Source organism: Dermacentor variabilis, chromosome 3 (assembly GCF_050947875.1).
Source record: "Dermacentor variabilis isolate Ectoservices chromosome 3, ASM5094787v1, whole genome shotgun sequence".
NCBI lineage: Eukaryota > Metazoa > Arthropoda > Arachnida > Ixodida > Ixodidae > Dermacentor > Dermacentor variabilis.
This window is the reverse complement of record NC_134570.1, coordinates 12,967,743-12,989,388: the sequence shown is the minus strand read 5'-3', so window position 1 is coordinate 12,989,388 and position 21,646 is coordinate 12,967,743. Positions and strand designations below refer to the sequence as shown.

The following is a 21,646-nucleotide window of genomic DNA, read 5'->3' as shown; positions in this document are numbered from 1 at the left end:
CTTGCCAAAATGAAACGAGGAACAGCTCCGGGCAGGGATAAGGTAACGGTAAAGCTTCTAGCCAACCTCCCCGACCCAGCCTATGAGCAGCTCCTCACTTACTTTAATGCAATCTGGCAAGGTGATACCCCTCTTCCCATTGACTGGAAAACGGCGTTAGTCACCTTCATCCCTAAACCAGGAAAAGCCATAAACACAGACAATCTCCGGCCCATCTCCCTCACCTCTTGTGTGGGAAAGCTGATGGAGTCTATGGTACGGGATAGATTGTCCACCCATCTAGAAACCCAACACATCTTTGCAGACACCATGTACGGCTTCCGCCCACACAGGTCCGCGCAGGATGTCCTACTACAACTTCATACGGAGATTCTCGAGCCAGTCGAACACCCTAGTGATGGTAAGGTAGTCCTTGCGCTAGACCTAAAGGGTGCCTTCGATAACGTCACGCACGAAATCATCCTAACCCACTTATCCCAGGTAGACTGTGGATTTAACACCTTCAACTACATTAAACAATTCCTCACAGACCGCCAAACCTTTATCCGGATACAAAACACGGAACATGGCCCGTACCAGCTCGGTACGCGAGGTACCCCGCAGGGAGCAGTACTCTCACCTCTCCTTTTCAATCTGGCCATGATGAAGCTTCCTGCCCTACTGGGTGAGGTCCCAGGCGTGCAGCATGCTCTGTACGCCGATGACATCACGTTGTGGGCTACTCACGGATCGGTTGGAACAATCGAGGCCAACCTGCAGCATGCGGCGGCTATTGTGGACGAATATGCCCGTCGATGCGGCCTGGAATGCTCCCCGACCAAATCGGAATTTGTGCACTTACGAGCCAACCCGAAGTGCACCACTAAACTCAATCTATCCCTATGTACAGGCCCCATCCCGGAACGCGACGAGATCCGAGTTTTGGGCCTTTACATACATAGGAACCGCAAAATTGATACCACTATTCAAAAGCTCCGTAAGGTGGGGGACCAAGTGGGTCGTATGATCCGCAGGGTATCCAATAAAAAGGGGGGCTTGCGATGCAAAGACGCTTTGCGGCTAGCGAACGCATTCGTAACCAGCCGAATACTCTACTCGGCACCCTATCTCCACCTACGCAAATGCGATGAAAACGCCCTTGAGGTGATTTTACGCAAAATCTATAAGAGAGCCCTCGATCTTCCCATAACTACGTCCAACAAACGTCTCCTCGAATTGGGGATGACGAATAGTTTTGGGGAACTGCGTGAGGCTCATCTTAACAATCAATTCTTGCGGTTGAGCAAAACACCAGCGGGAAGCCACCTCTTGTCCCGCTTGCACATCCGATATATAACCCACACGGAACCCAGAGTCTCACTGCCAGAGGCATGGCGTCTCACCTTACAGGTAAATCCTCTCCCTTATAACGTGACACGAGATACTCACGAGGGCCGCCGCCAAGCGCACGCTACAAGGATCACCAGAACATATGGAGATCGCCCGGGAGTATTCTATACGGACGCTGCCGGCCCTCACCACGGGGGTTGGTTTACGGCGGCAGTCGTCCATCAAAACACACCCGTTAATGGTCTCACTTTCCGGGCCCCCAATATTACTTACGCGGAGGAGGTGGCCATCGCGCTTGCTGCCGCAGATCCAGCGTCTCGGGTCATCATCACTGATTCGAGGGGTGCTTGCCGCAATATAGAACAAGGCCAAATTCCATATCGTGCCCTCCAAATACTTAAGAAATGTGAGAACCAGGGATTCCAACCCCGGCGCTCCATTATTTGGGCCCCAGCTCATCAGGGAATAGAGGGGAACGAAGTAGCCGACGCTACAGCCCGCGCGCTTCATTTCCGGGCGTCGCCTCTATCACCCGTCGACGAGGTCCCTGAATTCAAACCGGCAATCACCTTTAAAGAAATCATACAGCTGTATCAGCTTAATCACGGCCGATACTTCCCCCCTTGCAAAGGCCTCAATAAGACGGAGGAGCGCTGGCTTCTCCGTCTCTACACAAATACAGTACTGTGCCCGGCGGTGCTGAAACACTTCAACCCGGCATTTTCGGGCGAGTGCCCGCACTGTGGGGAGGTGTTTGCGGACACATACCACATGGTGTGGGCATGCCCCTCCAACCCTGCTTTCCCCCCAAACCCCCACCCTACCCGAGAGGACTGGGAGGCCACCCTGCTCGGCTGCTCAACCCTCCAGGAACAACGTGCCCTGGTGGCCCGAGCCAAAGCCGCTGCAGAAGCCACGGGGGTCCCCGACTAGGGACCGCCCCCTAGACTTTGTAAGGGCTGGGCCCTTAGGGCTCAGCTCACAGCTCTCTTGTAAATAGTAGAAATAAAGTTTGTAACCAACCAACCAACCGTCTGCAGTAACACGCCTACAGTTGCGAGCGAGAATTCAGAGAGTCGCCACACAAACTGCTATCTACCTCCGTAATCAAGGCCTGGAAATTTCCTCCGAGAAATGCGCACTACTTCCATTTACGCGCAAACCCATGAAAAACTACAGTGTAATGATAAATGGCAAAATAATACGAAGGGTCCGATCGTACAAGTTTCTAGGTGTCATAATCGACAGGGACTTGTCATGGAGCCCACACGTATCATACGTGAAAAAAACGGTTAACAGGCATCTGTCACCTGTTCAAGTTTTTCGCTGGCAAGACCTGGGGAATGTCGCCAAGTGCCATGTTGCAACTGTACGGGGTGCTTTTTCTAGGATTTCTGCGATACAGCTTGCCAGCAATAAACAACACTGGTAAAACGAATCTACGCACAATACAAAGTCTTCAGGGTCAAGTGCTCCGGATCTGTCTAGGCCTGTCTCAGAGTGCTTCAACAGTGGCTACGATAGCAATCGCTAGAGACCACCTTGCCAAGACCCACATTGAAATTGAAGTACTCAGGACCCATATAAGGCATCTAGCCAGGACTCCTCGTCACCATTTAGCCTCTCTACCAGCGGACAGACCAAACACATCTTTCAGCCAAACGATAACCGCATATGATGAATCATTGCCAGCTTGTTTCACTCCGGCTGCGAGACCTTCGATCTCTCCATGGTGCCTCACTCAGGCAAAAATCAACCTTGCAATACCTGGTATCTCGAAAAAAGCTGATCTATCATCACCAGCACTTAGCTCACGCTACTACATTTGTACGAGAACTACCGTGACTCTATGCATATTTACACTGATGGATCTGTCCTTCCAAGCAGCTCCGCGGCGGCGATCGTCATACCAGAGAAAGCTACAGCAATCAAATTTAAGACGATCCACGCGACAACATCGATGGCAGCAGAGCTCGCAGCGCTCTTTACTGCCCTTCATCACATTGGTGATGAAACGCCACACAAGTGGACAATATTCTGCGATTCGAGGGTGGCACTGTAGTCTCTACTGTCACCTTTACGACGCGGACCGCACGAACAACTAATATTCCATATTACAGAGACGTTACACCATATCAGTGATGCAGGTCATGAAATAACCTTCCAGTGGCTTCCAAGTCACTGCGGGATTATCGGCAACGAACGGGCGGATCACGCTGCCCGCTTGGCCCATACTGAGGAGCGCCACGTCCCAATTCCTCTTTCTAGAACTGACGCAGCACGGAAGCTCCGCCTACTTGCTCGGCAGTGCACCGCGTCGCAGTGGAATGAGCCACATTTAAGAAATACGCGACTGTACTCACTTGATCCCACACTAAGTCTTCGAGCGCCATCAAAGCTTCGCCGTAGAGACGCCACCTTTTTATATCGACTTTGGTTGGGCGTCGCCTTTACCAAAGCCTATGCATTCCGCATAGGAATGGCCGACACCCCAACCTGTGACCACTGCGGCCATGAAGAATCAATTGGCCATATTTTGTGCGCCTGCCCGCAGTACAGTCCACAGAGGGCATGCCTTCGCCACGAACTTGACCAACTGGACGACCAACCGCTATCCGAAAAAAGAATTCTACAACATCGAAAGGACCTACCGTCACAGAAGAAGGCCGTGCAAGCGCTATTGCGCTTTTTGCGAACTACCGGTCTGTGTGAACGACTTTAACTGGAACGCCTTTTGTGTGTGTGTCTCCATGTGTGCGTGTTGTTCTTTATCCCTTTTTTGCGTTTTCCTCTCTGTCATCTTTCTAACCCCTATCCCCCATCCCCAGTGTAGGGTAGCAAGCTGGAGACTCATATCTGGTTAACCTCCCCTGGCTTTCCTCTTCATTCTCTCTCCGGCTCAACGCACAAATACAGGGATGGCCATGAGACGTGCACTTGCATCGTTCCACGGTGGAGCAGACGGGTGCGTTGATGGTGTGGCGCAGCATGTAGTTGGCGCTGACGCAGCCGCACAGCTTCTCCCACACGTGCTGGATGCAGGTGTCCTCGCACTCCTGCGAAGAAGGAAGCGAGCTTCGCTTTGCGACCGCCAAATCTATTGTGGCATAATCTATGGCGTGTGGACCTCGGCTTTGCAGATTCGATTTGCGTGCACAGGCGAGTTGTAAGGAGAAATTATTCTTTAATTAGCTAAGGCGATCAAGAATGGCTACTGGGCGTCCTCTTTTGCTGCGAGGGGACACCCGTCAGTAAACTTAACATGTGAGAATCATTAAGACCTCCGCTATATGCCTTGAAAGGTTGGCTAAATGTAAAAAAAAGAAAAGAAATAAAACCTGTTTCCTGCATTTTACCTCTGGAAGCGTCCCCATTCCGAAGGCGCTTCTTTCGAGTGTTATGCGACGAAGGAGGATATACTTAAACTTTATATATCATCTTTGCATGCGACGGTAGATTTTGTCAAACCCTGACGCTTCGCGTGTATAGGTGATGACGTATGCGTTCCCTATTAGCATTTGATGTTCTCATAATTGAAAAAAAAATCAAGGGGCGCTTAGTTATCCCTACGTGAATGAATGCTTTCACATTCATTTACCTTGCGACCTTGCGCACAACGTAACGTCATGGGTACGACTCCCACCGAAGGTCGAGGGTTTGACTGCCACCAAAGATCATGGGTTCGAGGGCCTTAACTCAAATTTAATTAACTCTGCCTTAATTAACACCAAAGGTCGTGGGTTCGACTCCTGCCAAACGTTAAGAGTTTGTAGCCCTTTCGGACCATGGCGCGGTCACGCCAGCGCCGCATTTTCCGCCTCGTGAGCCATATAACGCTTTTTCTTCACGTGGTTGTGTAAAGGCTGGATAAGAACGTTATAGCAGTTTGCGTAAAGTAACTCGCGGTATTAACTTTCACTCTCAGCATACACAGAAAGCAGCGCTATAAACGTGAACAGAAAAACAAAAAACAAAATTGGCCAAATGTTGCTTCTTCTGTCCAAGTTTTTCGCGCTGTTTTCATTTCTTCCATAAACACGCACAGGAACTTGACCAACTCACTGTACTTGAAAGTGGCTTTACTGAACTCGAACTCATGTGCACCGTGACCATGCTGCTACAATGCCGATGTCCAACCAAGCAAAATGGCACCACTTTTCATTTGCCGTGTCTAACACGTTAAGCTTTTCAGGCATAATATATTGCCTGATGCAGGGCTACCATAACCAGGATGACGCAAAAAAAAAAAAAAAACACTTCGCTTGCTATATTATAACTGTTCTGAAGTAAATGCCACTCTTTCGTGTTTACTTTTACTACGCAAGGCCGCGAAAGCTACAGATACGGGAAACACGCGAGAAATGAGAGAGACCCGACGGTGAGAGCCAAGCGAGCTCTTCCGAAAGCATTGCCTGGCAGGCAGTTCCAGCACATGCGCACAGAAGTTGCGCGGTCTGTGGGCGTATCTTCGCGCTCGCAGGGACGGTTGATATAAACGCCCGTTTTTCTTTTGGTCGCTTGTATCCACGGCCGAGGATACCGGGCCGGGCTGCGCCCATTTGGCGAGCACTGCGGGGACACGCCCATGCCGGCCGCCGTCGCGGCGCTTCCCCGCGGGCGCTGCACGGGGCGGAGGTGCTCGCGCAATCGGTCGTAATTGCGGCAAACCTCGCGGAGGCCAGCGAGGGAAGCGCTCAGCACGAGCTGAAATTAAATATTGCCCGCCGACGTTTCGAGGGAGGAAGTCGGCAAGTGTTTTTAGGTCTTAGTAGTGCGCTTTCGATGGTAGGTCTCTTTGTTTAATTCTTTCAATTTATTGCGCTTCGCTTTCGAGCCAAGATAACCAGCAGTTTCTTCGCCTCGAGCATCCTCGGCACGACTCACGAACGTGTTGCTAAACGAAACACGCCCAGCTGAACATCAGAGGTGTGTTGCTGGGCGACGTCGTCTGCTCCTGGCGTCGCGCTTTTACTTTCACGGGCAACGCGCCTCTGTAAGAAGACTCTTAAACGACGCGCCGTTGTGGCGCAGCTAGTCGAGTAACTGAAAGGTCGTGGATGAACGTGTCGTTACAATACAAGAAGAAACAATATATCGGCGAAACGGTACAACCAATGCACGCACACCGCGCGGACACGGCTAGAAAGAAGCCCTCGCCGAGCATTTCAACCAACCAGGTCGTAACTTTGATGAACTTAAACTCTACATCTTACAGTCGAATTTATGTTCTGAGCGAGAAAGAAAATACAGAGAATCATACCTTATCCAGAAGTTCAAGACACTGCAACCAACAGGCATAAACGTTTCAAAGGGAGCTTTAGAATCTATTCGCTATGCTAAATTTCAAGCTATAGACAACAACACTTAGATCGCTTTCTTAGCGTTTACTTCTTCTTCTTTCCGTTTTTCCCTTATATTTATTTATTTATTTATTCCATTTCAGTATTTTCTATTCTTCTTTTTCTTCACGAGCACCGGTCTCTGCCGCTCCTTCTGTCCACTCTCTCAGAGACACCCGCGACCACCAGCGAAACAGGTAATGGAGGGCTGCTGTGCACGCCGTTGACACGTTCGCTGACACACAGTTCTTGACACTTGATTGACAGACGGCCGTGTCCCTGGCCTTGTGCACAGCGCTCCTTTATTCTCAACTCGACACCCTCGCCGCTAATACACCTTCGCTCGTTGCCGCAACCACCCGCCTTACGCCCTCTCCACACGCGTATCTCGCCTTGAAGAAGGCAAGTCCATTTGTCGAAACGTTGGCTCCTGCTTTCACCTTGTTCTCGCTTGGCTCATCGCGGGAATGGCGGGACATTTGGTCGGGAAAACTTATGCATCGATGGTACATTTGCATGGCTGCTTAGATTGAAACAAGGTCACTATGGCAAAATTTAAGTGTTACGGCTAATAAACCTTCGAAACATTCTTTGCCATTGTTGTGGTACTCGATCTCCTAGCGAACAGCCAGATTTCGAGATTTCTCATTGTGCAACGGCATCCTTTATGCGGTAAGATTTTGTTTGTTGTGACATCGTTTGTGCGACTCATTTGCTCGAATCATGCTCATTTCGCGTGCTATTTCCTCACGTCATCACCCACCGGTTCTGCCGTTACATCTCGTTCGCGATGGTGCGCGTGAATGAAAAGTCGCGCATTTTCTTTTTCTTCGCAGTTTTTCACTCAACTGTCCCAGAACCTAATTTCGCTCACAGGAAATGGTTAATAATCTACTCTCATATTTTCGTCTCGCAATCACGCGTTCCTAGAACGCCTCGGTAATCGCTCGTCTTCTTCCTGGAGGCGAACGCGTGCGCCGGGCAGCGCGCGCGTGGGAAAATCTCGTGGGTGTCCGGAAGCACGGGAGCATGCGATAGGTAAAAAAAAAAAAAGAGGTTAAGTTGCATCGGACGTGCAGGTCGTTTACATATCTAATTTTGTCAGTTTGGATCAGTAATTTCTTTGCATCTTAAGCTAACGTACTTCGGCATCGCTAGCAATGCTCTCTTACATTCGTTCAGTGCACTTTAATGAGGATGACCCCAACGCTAGCTGTTGCTTCTTTGTTGTGTGATTGTTTCTTGTTCAGCTGGCTGTGTATGCGAAAAGAACCCGCTGTAAGAAATCTAATCAAATGTTCTTAAAAGCGGGCCTGATTGACGATGCCTTTACCTACAACTTCGTTTATATTACCGATAATGGCCACTTTTTGTGATCTTCACGGACGTCGCAGTAAAATATACTTATAAAGAAGATACCTGCGTTTTACAGAGAGTAAGTACCATAACATCAGAAACCTAGTGCTCGACGGCTTGTTCCTATCCATGGAGAGACGCATGCCGAAGGACGGAAATCGCCTTGCGCTTCCTTTCTTGACGGAATGACGCGCCCAACAGTGCACATTACTGCACGCCTTATCCCCTCCTGAGAATGAGAGAGACAAGAAAAGACAAGCAGATTGCAGCTGGTTTGCTACGCTGTCTTGTGGGAGGGTGAAGAAAAGGAAAGCGAAAGAAAAGGTATAAGAATTGATTGCAGAACTATAACAAAGCGTTCGCCGAAGATGACGGGAACCATGGATTTGTCGGTGATCCGTGCAGAAAGCCCCCACAGCCACGCTGCACTAACGACTGCGATCGGCCGTCACCCTTAAATTAACAGTGAACACAGTTTCACGTACGAGCCTATTAAAAAGTGTGGGCCTAGATTTGCCAGCCCGCTATGTGTTTTGCCTCTTCCCTGTGTCATTATAGCCACCCTTTCTGCCACTCGTTCCCCTCCCCCAGCGCAGAGTAGTCGGACAGAGGCGACCTCCCTGCCTTTCTACGTATCAAACTTTTCTGCTTGTGCCAGAGCTCGTGCGCTAATTCTGTAGTTCCAATACCAGTACCGACCTTGTCTTGGGTCTTCGAGAATCCAGTTCTTGTCTTGGTGTCATTCAAGCGGTGGTAGTCGATGCACGCCGTTTCGTAGGGTGGAGGCAGCGTGAACACGTCAGTCTGAACGAAGAGTAAGATCAATATACCTGATACCGTTCTACAGTGCAATAAAGATCGCCTATGCACTTCAGTTTCATTCGTTGCTTTCATTGATTCATTCACTCATTCATTAATACTGACAGCCTTTGCAGGATACTGCAGGAGTAGAAAATATGCATGGGCATAAGTTCAACAACCACGCCCAACACAGTATACAAGCGAATGCACTGGACAAGAAAAATATCTAAATTAACGAACAAGAATACAGAATAAAAAAGTTGAGGCAGATACTTGTGCTGTGGTGTATGAATGATTCGCGGCGTTCCATAAAGACATCAAGGGAGTCACTTCTCACGATGGAGTCAGGCAGCAGGTTCCACTCTTTAATAACTCGATTAGTTTCACTTGCTACCCGCCCCGGTGGCGCGGCTACGCCCGAGGACACTATATCGAATTCCGGCCCCGGCGGCCGCAATATCGACGGGGGCGAAATGTAAAAACACCCGTGGGGTACCATGCATTGGGCGCACGCGTTAAAGAACCCCAGGTGGCCAAATTATTCTGGAGTCCCTCACTACGGCGTGCCTCGTAATCACATAGTTGCTTTGGCACTAAAACTCCAGAGTATTTTATTTCACTGGCTATAGCTTTCGTGAAGCCTGTGGTTGGGCACTCACATCGGACGAGCATTTTCAGCATGAGCTTGCAGATGTTGCTGCGGCGAAGTTTGCTGGTAGATCTGGAGCGACTTTTTCGATGCCAGAAAAAGAGGGCGCGTATATTAGGCATCAATTCCTTCTTCAGTGGACTGTATGTGGTTTTATACGGGGAACCCATAATCCAACGAAAGTTATTGCCAAGATGAAAGGCAGTCATTAGGATGAAACTGAACTCGTGCGTTTGCCATGTGGTCGAGAAAAAAAAATATTCGGCAACCGTGCATCAGCTGTGCACGCACTGATGTGGCTGATTGCATCTCGCAGGTCAGCACTATAGCTTTATTGCACTACTAGTGCTGCTACCTTTTATTGAACATTTTCTGCACTGCTGCCGAGCAGAGTTAGTTGTGTGCAGGGCTTGTATTTTTTCGTTAGTTGACTACCCTAGTCATCGAGAACTGTTGAAATAGCTGGCCGAAACACGCGCAATACTGGTAAAGCTGAAATTGATGACAAATGTAGTTATTGTACAGTAGTGCAACAAAAAATTGTTGTTGTTGAAAGGAAGTGCTCTCAGAATTTCGTTAATTGAAGAAAAAATTCGCAGTTTCACCCGAAAGGCAAAGCATGAATTGCGACAGCAAACTAGTAGACAGCTATACGAAGTAAGAATGGTAGGTTTAACGGCCGTGCGGAACTTGTAAACGGGCGCTTACTAACTAAATTAAGAAGCATGGTGCCACATGCGCAAAAGCAAACATGAACACGTCTCATTCGATTACCGCAGAAACTCGCTATCGAAACGCTCGAGTGACGAAGCGCGGCAGCAGCAGCGAGCGAATCGACCTTCGTGCTGCATCTCACTTCAACGCGAACTAAGAGGTGAGAACATAGCGCACACGAAGCTATATCGTCCGTCGGTACGTATAGACGCTTGGACTCTGTCCCCACAGCCGATCGCTTTCAAGATGGGCGCCGCACCATACGCAGCAGCCACCGGAGTAGAACGCACACCCCTTCCTCGTCTCTTTCCGGTTCCTTGCGTGTGACGGCTCGCCTCCTCCCCCGATTTCCTCGCTTGCGCGCGCGCGTGATTGAGCTGCCATCGTCAGCTTACCCTCGCACGCTTTTACTTGCACACGCAGCGTACGACGCGCGGGACGATGTTATCACGTATGGATTTTATACGGAACATCACGACGACGACGACGACGGCGACGACGGCAGAAATGCGCCTGGAGTGTCTGTATAATTGTTATCGCAATAAAATAACCAGTATTGTAGTGCTTCCTGTGACAAGGTGACTGAGATGAACAAAGATGTAAACAAGCTATGTAAGGAGATCACGGCGCTTAATGTAAGCAACCATCAAGTTTGCACAATGAGCCGATGAAGTGCAGCAATGTTCTCGCTTTAATAGTGTGGAGATTATAGGAGTTCCTGATGAACCAGATGCAAACGATGTGATCTCGAAATCGGCTGAAATTGTTGGCGAGATAGTTTTAAAAGAAGATATGTATGTATGTAATCGAGTCTTCACAATGGAAAAAAATGAGCAAAATCTAATAGTCCGTTTCGTTCGCCGAGAGAAGCGGAATTCCTTCCTAGCCTAGGCTAAAAAAAAAGACACGCATGATGGCTTCATCTCTTGGCTACAATTCTACTAAAGCCTGCGCTTGCTAATAATCACCTGACGCGTCAGACTAAGCTTGGGGCTACTGTGGCCGAAAAGAGGAAGACAGGCTGGAGATATGTTTGGACAACGAACGGACGAATATCATAAATATCAGATGTGGTAAGTTTTTACCGCGATAACAATTATGCTTGCACTCCAAGCGAATTTTCGCCGTCGTCGCAACTGTGGGGTTCCGTATATATTTAGGTACATGTATGCTATATGCCACGCCACGCTATATTACATGAGGCTTTACACGGTACATTGCCGCACCATTCTATCACTAACGTTGCTCACACAAGGTCTTACATTCTAGACAAAGTTATTCCTCAGAATTTTGAGGATGACAGCCCACAAACAAATGTCATGAAACAAAACACCGACAGCGCATGCCTTTCATCTTAATTATTCTCAGACTTAAATATTAAAAGCGGAAAACAGTAATAGCGCTCGAAGCTTAAAATGATGTAATTTTGTTAGCGCGGCTGTGCCCTCCCTCCGGGGTCGGCCCAGGAAAGAGGTTTGAGAGATACCCGATACGGAAAAATGGTGGTAAAATCACTGAGAAAGACGTCGGCTTTAATTAATAAACATAGTACGTCCCACTGCTGACCAAGGCCTTCTGTGAAGGCTGGTAGGAGAAATGAAATGAAATTTTCAGATGGCAGGATTCGAACACAGGACTCCTAGCACAACAGCTCGTTTTACATAGTCTACTTACGTTTACTTCAATTAGTACTACAGCTAATGCCACTACAGCTACGGGTCTTACACATTGTGTAATACTCTAACATATTGCTATCGCATTCCTTGCATCACCATTATGGCGAAACTTTATTATTTTATTTAATTGCTGCTTTCTTGGCCCGTAAAACGTTCTTCCCTAAATTACCTGGCTGGAAGTTGTAATCAGCCTTTTCTTCATGCAAATACGCGATCTGTGTGTAAGAATGACGAGATCGAATTGTTTATTGCTAACACGGGGCGTACTGTCTGACATCATTATGGAATCTGAAGTTTAGTACACAAAATATGCTGTGCCGTTTGGTATTCCAGGTTACCACAGTTTTATAATAAACCGTCTTTCCAAGAGGGGAGACTGCGTGGACACTGCAAAGCTATATATGACAGCTTGCTACAGTACCCAATAAAAAGCGAAACGATTACCCTAATCTAGGCACCTCACCGAAAAAAAACCACTGGGGTTTCTTTTTAATATGTGTATATAATTTTTAATTAACAAACGTCTTTACCTCTCTCTTTTTTCGGCACAGAGCAGGCGATGTATTGTTAGCTAATACTGGTGCAAACGAGAGCACTGTTGACGAATTTTCGGTTTCAAATGCTAACTTCGAGGTTCTGAGCGCGCGCAGTGGATACAATATTTTTTCTGTTGTTTACCGCCCTCCAGATGTTGACATTTGTTTTCCTCTGCTTTCTTGAAAAGCAGCTTTATTACATTCGGGTTAACAAATAATTCCGCTTCCTCGCCGTTGATTTGAACGTCGACATGCTAAGACTTCAAGAGCAAAGAGTGACTTGTCAGCGTTAGTGCAGTCAAATTAAAGCTGTTGATGGATAGGGTAACGCAAAAAGAAAAAAAAAAGCAATGCATGCAAAAAGGTATTATGTGTTACTTGCGTCGCCTTGACGCAGTGCAAGATGCCATATAATAGTGGGGTAGTTGTTTTAATATTGGTCAAGCAGCACAATTAGAAGAAAAATACGCTCAGACAGACATGAATGATGATGACATACATACATGCATTGGGTGCACATTGAAGAACACCAGCTGATCAGAATTAATTCTTAGTCCCCTATTACTGCGTACCTCATAATCAAGTCGTCGTTTTGGCATGTAAAACCTCAGAATTCTAATCATCAACTAGCCTGTCAGTACCTATTAATTTACTTTAAGTTTATTCAGTACACAATTTCTGAAGCAGGCGAAATCGGCAACAGCAAAGCCCTTAAAAATTTGTGTGACCTAAAGACAGCCTGTTGATAGCCAGTGTGCTTTTCAAGTTTGCGGATGGCAAATATATTATGAATGCGTGCCATAACGCCCCCCCCCCCTCCATTCCCCTCTTCGCGATATTTTTACGAATTTTAAATATCCCAGGTTGACGGGTATGCTCGATGAAAATTATGATGATATTATTGGCGTACCGTTCGAAACGGGGCGCTGAAAAGTAATCACCTATCCTGCTTGATCAAATTAGGTTTTACTACATTTGTCGGAATACAGCCTTTTTGGCTATCTTTCGTTGAAATTTTCTTTAAATCAAACCTATATCTATATATTGTACCTCCGTCTGTGACGACTAAGGCTCAATCGATCTCTTCCCTGCTTTTCTTCCACTAATACTTTAGATGTCTGCTGCTTACCTCGACTGCTGATCGGTTAAACCTCCCGTCTGCTTCAGTGAATCCTAGCGCTTCTGGAGGTGAACGTTTCCTACAGTTCTTGCTGGGTGAATATCTTGGATTTCTATTACGTTGTGCTGAGTCATCTCCGGACTTTTGCTGCAGCAGGCGCATGTCTCATCCCATTGCGAATACTTTCTCAACTGTGTTTTTCTCCCAAGGCAGCTAGCTCAGACTTAAATAGCAAGCACATCGAGGTGAAACTGTGGGTGTAGCCAAGGGCGACCTGCTTTGAACAGAGCTTCGCCGAAGGCCCACACGAGACCACCACAGTGACGAGAGAGAGAAAGGCAAAATAAACGAGGTGACAACAAACGGGTGTGATCCCTAATCGCGATAATTATGACCTCTTGCTTTACCTGTGGCCGCGCATGCGTGACCCCTCAGCGTCGACTGAAGAGCAGCAAACTGCCTGGCCCCTGTGTCCGCAGCTCTTTGGGTGCTCTCCGATTCGGAGCTTCTACAGAGTGGCTTCGGCTACAGAAATCCGGGCGCTCGAACAAGCGCTGAAAAATGTTTGACGCTCGTCTTAAACGGCACAGAGCCTCAACTCACAGCTGCTTAAGCTGTTTTCACGCCACGTTTCTTGTATTTTCATGCTCCACGTGCACCAACGAGTTGCGATTTTACGCACATCATAAGGTTCTTGCTGCAATCGGGTGGCGCTGGCACGGATGTAAGTTGCGCAAGAACCAATGGTGCATAAGTATAATATACGGGGTGACTATTTTAAGTTTTCCGGAATTCCTAAAAATCGTCTGTTGCAGATAATATAATTCTAGTACTTGAGCTGGGTTATTCAGGCAGGCGGATATTACCTGCACGATAAATTGAAACACGTAATACACTAATTAACGAAAAATATCTAATTAAACTTTAATTAGTTTACGACACATATTGCAGTTTACTAATTGTAGCCGGTGAGATTGCAAGGCGTATCCACTTGAAATGAATTTCCAGAAAGACAGAAGTTTGGAGATATGCGTTATCAAACTCGCCGTAAAAGTGCATTGCTGTTCCACACACTTGTTGAACAAAACGCACTTTTATTTATTTATCTACAAAAGTAACTGGAACCCCCATGTATTTCGTCTCACACACTGGGCAAATGATTTCTGGAAACTGGTGTCATCCTGGGGATTCATTTCAACTGGAGACGTATTGCAAGGTCACCGGCTACAATTCGTAAATTGCAAAATGTGCCGTAATTAGTTCGGAAGTTAATCAGTCAATTTTTAGTTGAATACGTGTTTTAGTTTTTCGCGCTAGTAATGTCCTTCTCTTAAAATAATCCACCTCAACGAGAACAATCGTGCTTATCTGCCACAGGACATTTTCTTTAAATTCTGGAAACTTAAAGATGGTGGTACATTGCAATGAGAAGTCGTTCCGGCTACCTTCTCGAGCACTACGCGACAAGGCGAACAGAACGAGCGGCCGTTGAGTGTCCACCGTTCTGAAGGTTTTCACGAGGTGCACACGCGCTGCACGCGAGAAGCTGAGAGAAGCGGTCGGCGTCCCTGCCTCATTCGAGCGGCGCAGCGCGTGCGCCGCGGAATTATTCGTCGGACACGGCTTCTCAGTGGTGTTCTCGACCATTATTAAAATTAAATAAATGCTCGGGTTTCACGTCACGACATGATTTGAGTCGCGCCGTACTGGAGGACTGCGGATTAGTTCCAAGGACCTGCGGTTCTCTTACGTGGGATCAATGCACGCCGCACGGGTGATTCCGCTGCCAACGAAATGCGGCCGGCGCGGCCGGGACTCGATCCCGCGACCTCGTGTTTAGCAGTGCAACATCGAAGCCGCTATAGGCCACCACAGCGGATCATCCTCGATCATAGAAACGGCGCACGATGGTTCACCTGCTTGGCGGAGATGACGTATCTGTGAGTGGCCGTCATCATGATGGTGCGTGGCAGGCCCCCAGAGAAGCTGCCGGAGTCGTGCACAGTGGCCATGATCACCTGGTTGCCCATAGGGTCGCGACCCGCATTCACTGTCATCTCCAGCCCTGCGATGGGGGTGGAAAGCGCGGCGAGGTTTCCACAGTCACCGAATCCCTCTCGCTTCGCAGTACTTTTCGGCTGCACAGTTCCCGCATAGACCCCGACAACAGTGGCCGGCTGGTCGCTCGCGAGCGACGCGTTCTCGCGCGATCCCCGACTCGGAAATGTGTTCCCACTCCAGCAAGTGGCGCCGACCCTCGACTGAAGAAGGCGCGCTTCTCGAGATGACTTGGACGGAGAGCGTTAACGAAGCGCCGAGACCACTTCGGCCGAAGGGCGGTGGCAGCCTCCACATTCGGGATCGACGAATGGAGGAACGTTCTACAATACAAGGCTATCAGTCATGAATTAGGATTGGCTGTCAATAAATGTGTCAAAGTTTCGTAACTGTATTGCATGGTGCTGCACTCTCCATTTGAATGTATATAGGTGGTAGGATGAGGCTTTGTGCACTATGTAGTGAGTTATTACAGGACTACTAAATCTCCATGTACCATACGGACATTCGCATCGCCTTTTCAAATAAAGGTAACTGATACGCGGCCCAAACAGATACGTAAGTTAATTATTGGGCGCTACCTTTGTGAGAAGGGAGAAACCGTTTTTTCGCTATTGCCAGCGGCCGAACACGACACTCCGAACATCCCGTCAAACATAGTCGTGCCTTCAGGAAAGTGGCCGCACGCGGCGAATACGCAGCGCGTTGTAGCGAAATGAGCGCACGTCGAGTGCTTACGCGCCGCTGTGTGTTTGTGTTTTTTTTTACTTGCCGCCACTGGACAGAAATGGCAACAACAAATAGCGCGCATAGATATCTACACCATGAATTAAGGGGCTAAAGAAGTGCCAAAGGATCACCGTCCACATACGCCAAAAGCTTTTACGCTAGGATAGTTCTTGACATTTCCAGTCGATCCTGATTCTCGACATATCATTATTGAAGGGCGACCGGCTAATGGCAAAGAGCACTTACGAACGAAAGGCTTTGTGAACTCTGCAAAAGCTTTGTGAATTCGCCATCACAATTGGCTGGAATTTTGCCCTTAGCGTCAGTAAATCCTAGCGAAAGAGCGTTTGGTGGTTACGGGCCCAGATGTAAGGAAATGGCGCATATGAGAAACCCAGTTATTTCTCACATTTGTCCTTTCGGCACTGGCTAAGGTTGGGAGCGTCATTAAAAAAAAAAAACCGTGCCCTTCCACTCTGGGGAGGAGGATGACCAGCGAAGCCGTGTTTGTGCGCCCCTAAATTGCGAACCTCCGCCGCGGGTCGGCCCGGCATTACAATATCTTCAGGATCGGCCCACGCATGGGGAGTTTTGCGTCTACACACGGCCGTGATCCTGGGGGAACTAGCCCTTAAGAAAGCTTTTTGCGTCTCCATATTCATACCTCGAAGCCTTTCCTGTTGTTTGACTCTTTTCATGTGGCCTCGTGCAACAAGTTCCACCATTCTGCTCTTTATTAGTCGCATGGCGAGGTGTGCGTTTGAGAGTGCACCTTCACACTGAGCTGCTGCCGCAGCGATGATGATGATTACTGCCGTTTGAGGGGCACCCAAGTTGCGAATCACTTGTTTAACTCGTGGTCACTTTTCTGTCGCTCTCGTTCGCCAAGCTTGACGTATTTGATTTACTCAGTCTCAATTTCGAGCTCTCTGACGGTGTTAATCGCAGTTGATAAGGATAGAAAAGGCCTGCATTGTTCCCTATTATTACGAAGGAAAAGCTAGGCCATTAGTAATTTCATAACTAATCGATGCGATTTCGTACAACTCTGCCGAGCGGGCTATGAGGTACGGCCGTTATTCGCCCGTTTGTGTTCACTTTTGCTGAAATACGGTTGCCGCAGCCAAAGGTCGAGCGCGCGACCTCGGCTTTCACAGCAGCAAGCCACTGGCACTGAGCCGCTAAGGAAGGGCGAGGCGTCAAACATATTGGAGTGCCATGTTGGAGCGCAGTGCATTAGTCTCGACGGTTAATGCTGTAAAGTCGCCAGAAGGTCGCATTCTTTAGGTGAAAACATACTTGACAATTGTGCTGTGGAAGCACCTGAGCATCCTGCTTCTATAGAGCTAGCTGTGCTTCGTGTTCAGCCTTCTCTTTCCGTGCAATGGGGGCCTGTAATGCTCAAATGTGTCATTTCCGTCACACTTGCCAACTCGTTCACGATCGGCTCTGAGAGAGAGAGAGAGAGAGAGAGAGAGAGAGCGGAGAAACTTGTTCAAGAAATGGCAGAGGTTGCTGCCCCTTGGCCTGCTACTATCTGCCGGGATAAAGGGAAGGCTAGAGAACGAGTGGTGGCGATGTGAACAGAACTACGTCAATAAATAGTTTCTCGCATACCATATTACATACCATATTTTGGTTACAGAATAAGATAAGCGATGACTTCATATTTCCTTCTCATTATAAAGTTGTTCGCAAGGACAGGGCTACATGGGGTGGTGGCGTAGCAGTTCTCCTGAAAGGCTCTGTTGATTGTGCTGTCGTTCATGACGACCCAGATCTCGAATGTGTTTGCATGAAATTATCTTGCTAGGGTGATTATTTTATACTTTATGCATGCTATAGGCCACCGGGCGCTTCGCTTGACTACTTAATTCCACCACAGAGCCGTATGTGCCAATTTCAAAAAAATAAGGTCTTTTTTTTTGGTTGGAGACCTTAACCTGCCGGGTATGAACTGGGACCATTGCCAAATATGTAATTAATCTAACAGCAGCGCGGATATCACGCTTGATATCATGCTCACGCATGATGTCATTCAAATTGTCAGCGAACCCACTCGGGTGCAAGGCTGTTCATCCTCTGTATTGGACTTGGTCTTCATAAACCGTGATTATTCTGTGCATAACGCATTCATTGAGGAAGGCCTCTCAGACCATCACCTAGTTAGTGTTACACTGCCTCTTGCTAGGAGTGCTTCTCGTAACGAAAAAGCCAGCCACTCGCGCTCTTATAAAGATTATTCTCGGGCCGCGTATACTTTAATTACACATTACATGGAAACATGTTTATCCGATTTTGATGAAAGCAATGAGGTCAGCGACCTGTGGGCGCGCTTCACTCAGATGTGCCTATATTGCATAAATGCCTTTGTGCCAACAAAGCGCAATAAAGTGCATAAACGCACTCCTTGGATGACGCGCAAGATTCATCTTAAACGAAAAAATAGAACGCGCAAAAAAAGTTAACCGCCACTCTTGTGTTATCCAAACGCTAAAAAAAGAACTTGAATGTGCGGTGCATGAATCAAAAGACTACTACTTTAACACGACGTTGCCGAGTTTTTTTAAAAGTGACCCCAGTAAGTTTTGGAATTACATGAGCGAGGGAAAGAAATCTGTTACAGAAATATCGGTTGATGGGAACATAGTTACAGGTTCGGAAGTTATTGCGCAGAAATGCAATGACTATTTCCACAGTGTATTCTCTGAATCAAATTTAGCAGTGACGAGAAACGCGACGCATTTTCAACCCTCGGACACTAACTTTATTAGCTACAATGGTGTGTTCTCTCTGCTTCTAGAATTGAAGACTTAAAAATCACCTGGGCCTGAGAATTTACCGAATGTCTTTCTTCGGCACTATGTTGAAATCATTGCGAAGTATCTTGTTGTGCTCTTTCGTAAATCCCTGTTGTCATCAAAACTTCCATCGGACTGGAAGACCGCTCGAGTTATTCCCGTCTTTAAGAAAGGTGACCGCTTACTTATACAAAACTACCGTCCTATATCTTTAACTTCTGCATGCTTAAAATGCCGGAGCACATCAGTGCAAAATATATAAATGAGTTCTTTGAACAACACTCCGTAATAAGTAATTTGCAGAATGGTTTTAGTAAAGGGTACTTTACAGTGACACAATTAGTTACATTAGTCCATACTTTTGCAAGAACGTTAGAAGATGATGGTCAAATTGATAACGTATTTATGGATTTTAGCAAAGCGTTTCATGTAGTTAGTCATTTAAGCTAGTACAAAAACTAAAAGAAATTAACCTTCCCGATATTTTCATTTCCTGGATTGCCGATTATCTAACCAACAGAGTGCAGTTTGTTTCAGTTGATGGCAGCGACTCGAATTGTCTTCCAGTCACCCCACGAGTGCCCCAGGGAAGTGTCCTGGGGCAATTGCTATTTCAGCTGTATATTAATGATATTGTTACCGTCATTACACCAGGAACACAAATTCGATTGTTTGCAAATGACAGCGTGTTATTTCGTCCAATTACGTGCGCAGAAGATCAACACGAACTTAACGCGAGTCTAGACAATGTGCTTGATTGGTGCAGTGAATTTTCTATAACTGTTAACACAGGAAAAAAACTTTTTATTCAGATAACCCATAAACAGAACCCGTTAAGCCATACTTATTAACTAGACTCATCAACACTAAAACAGGTTCATAGTTACAAGTATTTAGGCGTAACGATAACTAACGATCTTACCTGGAACTTGCATATACAAAACATGCTCGTCTGCATTCCGTAAGCTGTGCTTTCCAAAGCATAAGCTTAGATATGCCCCCCTAAAAATTTAACTCCTAACATATTACACCTACATCTGCCACCTTTCATACTCGGCGGCCATGCATAATTGGCATGTTGCAGAGAGGAACAAGCTCAATTCACTCATCAGAAAAGTCTTTAAGCTTGCCCTCGGCTTACCTGCAAGCACCAACACCGAAAACCTGTTGAAGCTCGGAGTCTACAACACGCTCGAAGAGATTATCGAGGCACAAGAGCACTCACAGCTGCTTAGGCTATCCGGCACCCCGACGGGCCGCAAGATACTCGACGAGATGGGCCTCAATCCTGTCGACCAGTGCCCTGACGCCGTGCGGATTCCCAGCGACATCAGGGGTGCGATCGGAGATGGTTGTTCGGCGCGTTCGTTCGGTTACCGGCGCGCGCGATTGGCCTACTCCGCGCCGACGTCGCCAGCCGCGGGGCGCCGCCCCTTTTTTGGTGACGTCAAAATGACGACACGCTCCTGTCAATCATCCGCCCACCGAGCATTTCGTCCGAACGCGACGGGAGTTGAGAAGTTTGGAGCGATCATACGGCTTCGCATGGCGCGTCTGGTGGATTGGATTGGATCCAACAGGCGGCCTTTTCGGCTGCGGAATGGCACGTTTGAATCCAATCCATAGTTTAATTCTAGAAAATGGCGCTTCCGTTGGAAACTTCGGTTGTTGCGCTGGCGTTTCTAGAGGAAGGAGGAGAGCGGGTGGCGGTGCGAAACGCGTTTGAAGAAATGGCAGAAAGTGAATTCCGGCGTCGTTTTTGTTTCTCGAAACAAATAATTCGTTGGTTGTACAGAGAAATCGACAACATCATCGGTGCCAGCGATCCACTGGGATGTTGTCGCTGCCTCTTGAAAAGTGCGCCACTCTTCCCGTCGTTTTCTTTTTTCTTTTTCCCTCTCGCTGTGCCTAGGGACGACGCAAAGAACCTAATAGTTATAAATTGCAGTAGTCACACGTACTACTATTTGAAAGCGTGTTTGGGCTTGAGAAGAAAAAAATACATTTTTTTTTAGATAAAGATTTCATTCAATTGGAAGACGAGAAACATTTGGCTTTGTAGTATACTGTTTGCAAGCAGACGACAAACGACGGAGGTAAACTTCCGGGGAGGTCACCGCTTCCTGATTGGCTGCTCTCTCCTCCCCGCTGTCACAAATTTTGCATACTGCAACTTTGTGACGTTGCAGCAACTGAACAGAACGCGTATCGAACAAAATATCTCCGATCGCGCCCCAGGTCTCAACTGCTCGTCACGCCCCTTCCCCGCAATATATCAACCGCGAGCCATGAAGCTATTGCTGCCGTACGACTCCGCACACTCGAAAGTGGTGAAGCGAGCAGTTGGTAACCTTTGCTTGAAATCGGCTTTGTGGAAATCGTGCGTACACCAAATGCGGTCTAGTTTTACGAACCAAGTTGGACGCCTTTTGGCAGCTGGTTTCCCTTTGACGGTCGTCACTGCTATAGTAGAGTCTCTTCTGCAAAAAGTAAAGCTTGGAGCACGAAGGGCGAGCGCAGAGGTCGAACGACCGAAGG

The 21,646-nt window shown here is 47.6% G+C and overlaps 1 protein-coding gene across 1 annotated transcript in view; it reads right to left on the bottom strand.

The window, feature by feature from the left end:
* The window catches only part of LOC142573888 (uncharacterized), a 106,178-nt gene that overhangs the window by 68,574 nt on the left and 15,958 nt on the right, over positions 1-21,646 (bottom strand). The window contains exons 3-5 of the mRNA XM_075683101.1: positions 15,437-15,585; positions 8,724-8,828; positions 4,271-4,385 (exon numbers count right to left, since the gene is read on the bottom strand). Of these exons, the coding sequence (XP_075539216.1) occupies positions 4,271-4,385; positions 8,724-8,828; positions 15,437-15,585 (369 nt within the window). The remainder of the gene's footprint in view (positions 1-4,270; positions 4,386-8,723; positions 8,829-15,436; positions 15,586-21,646) is intronic.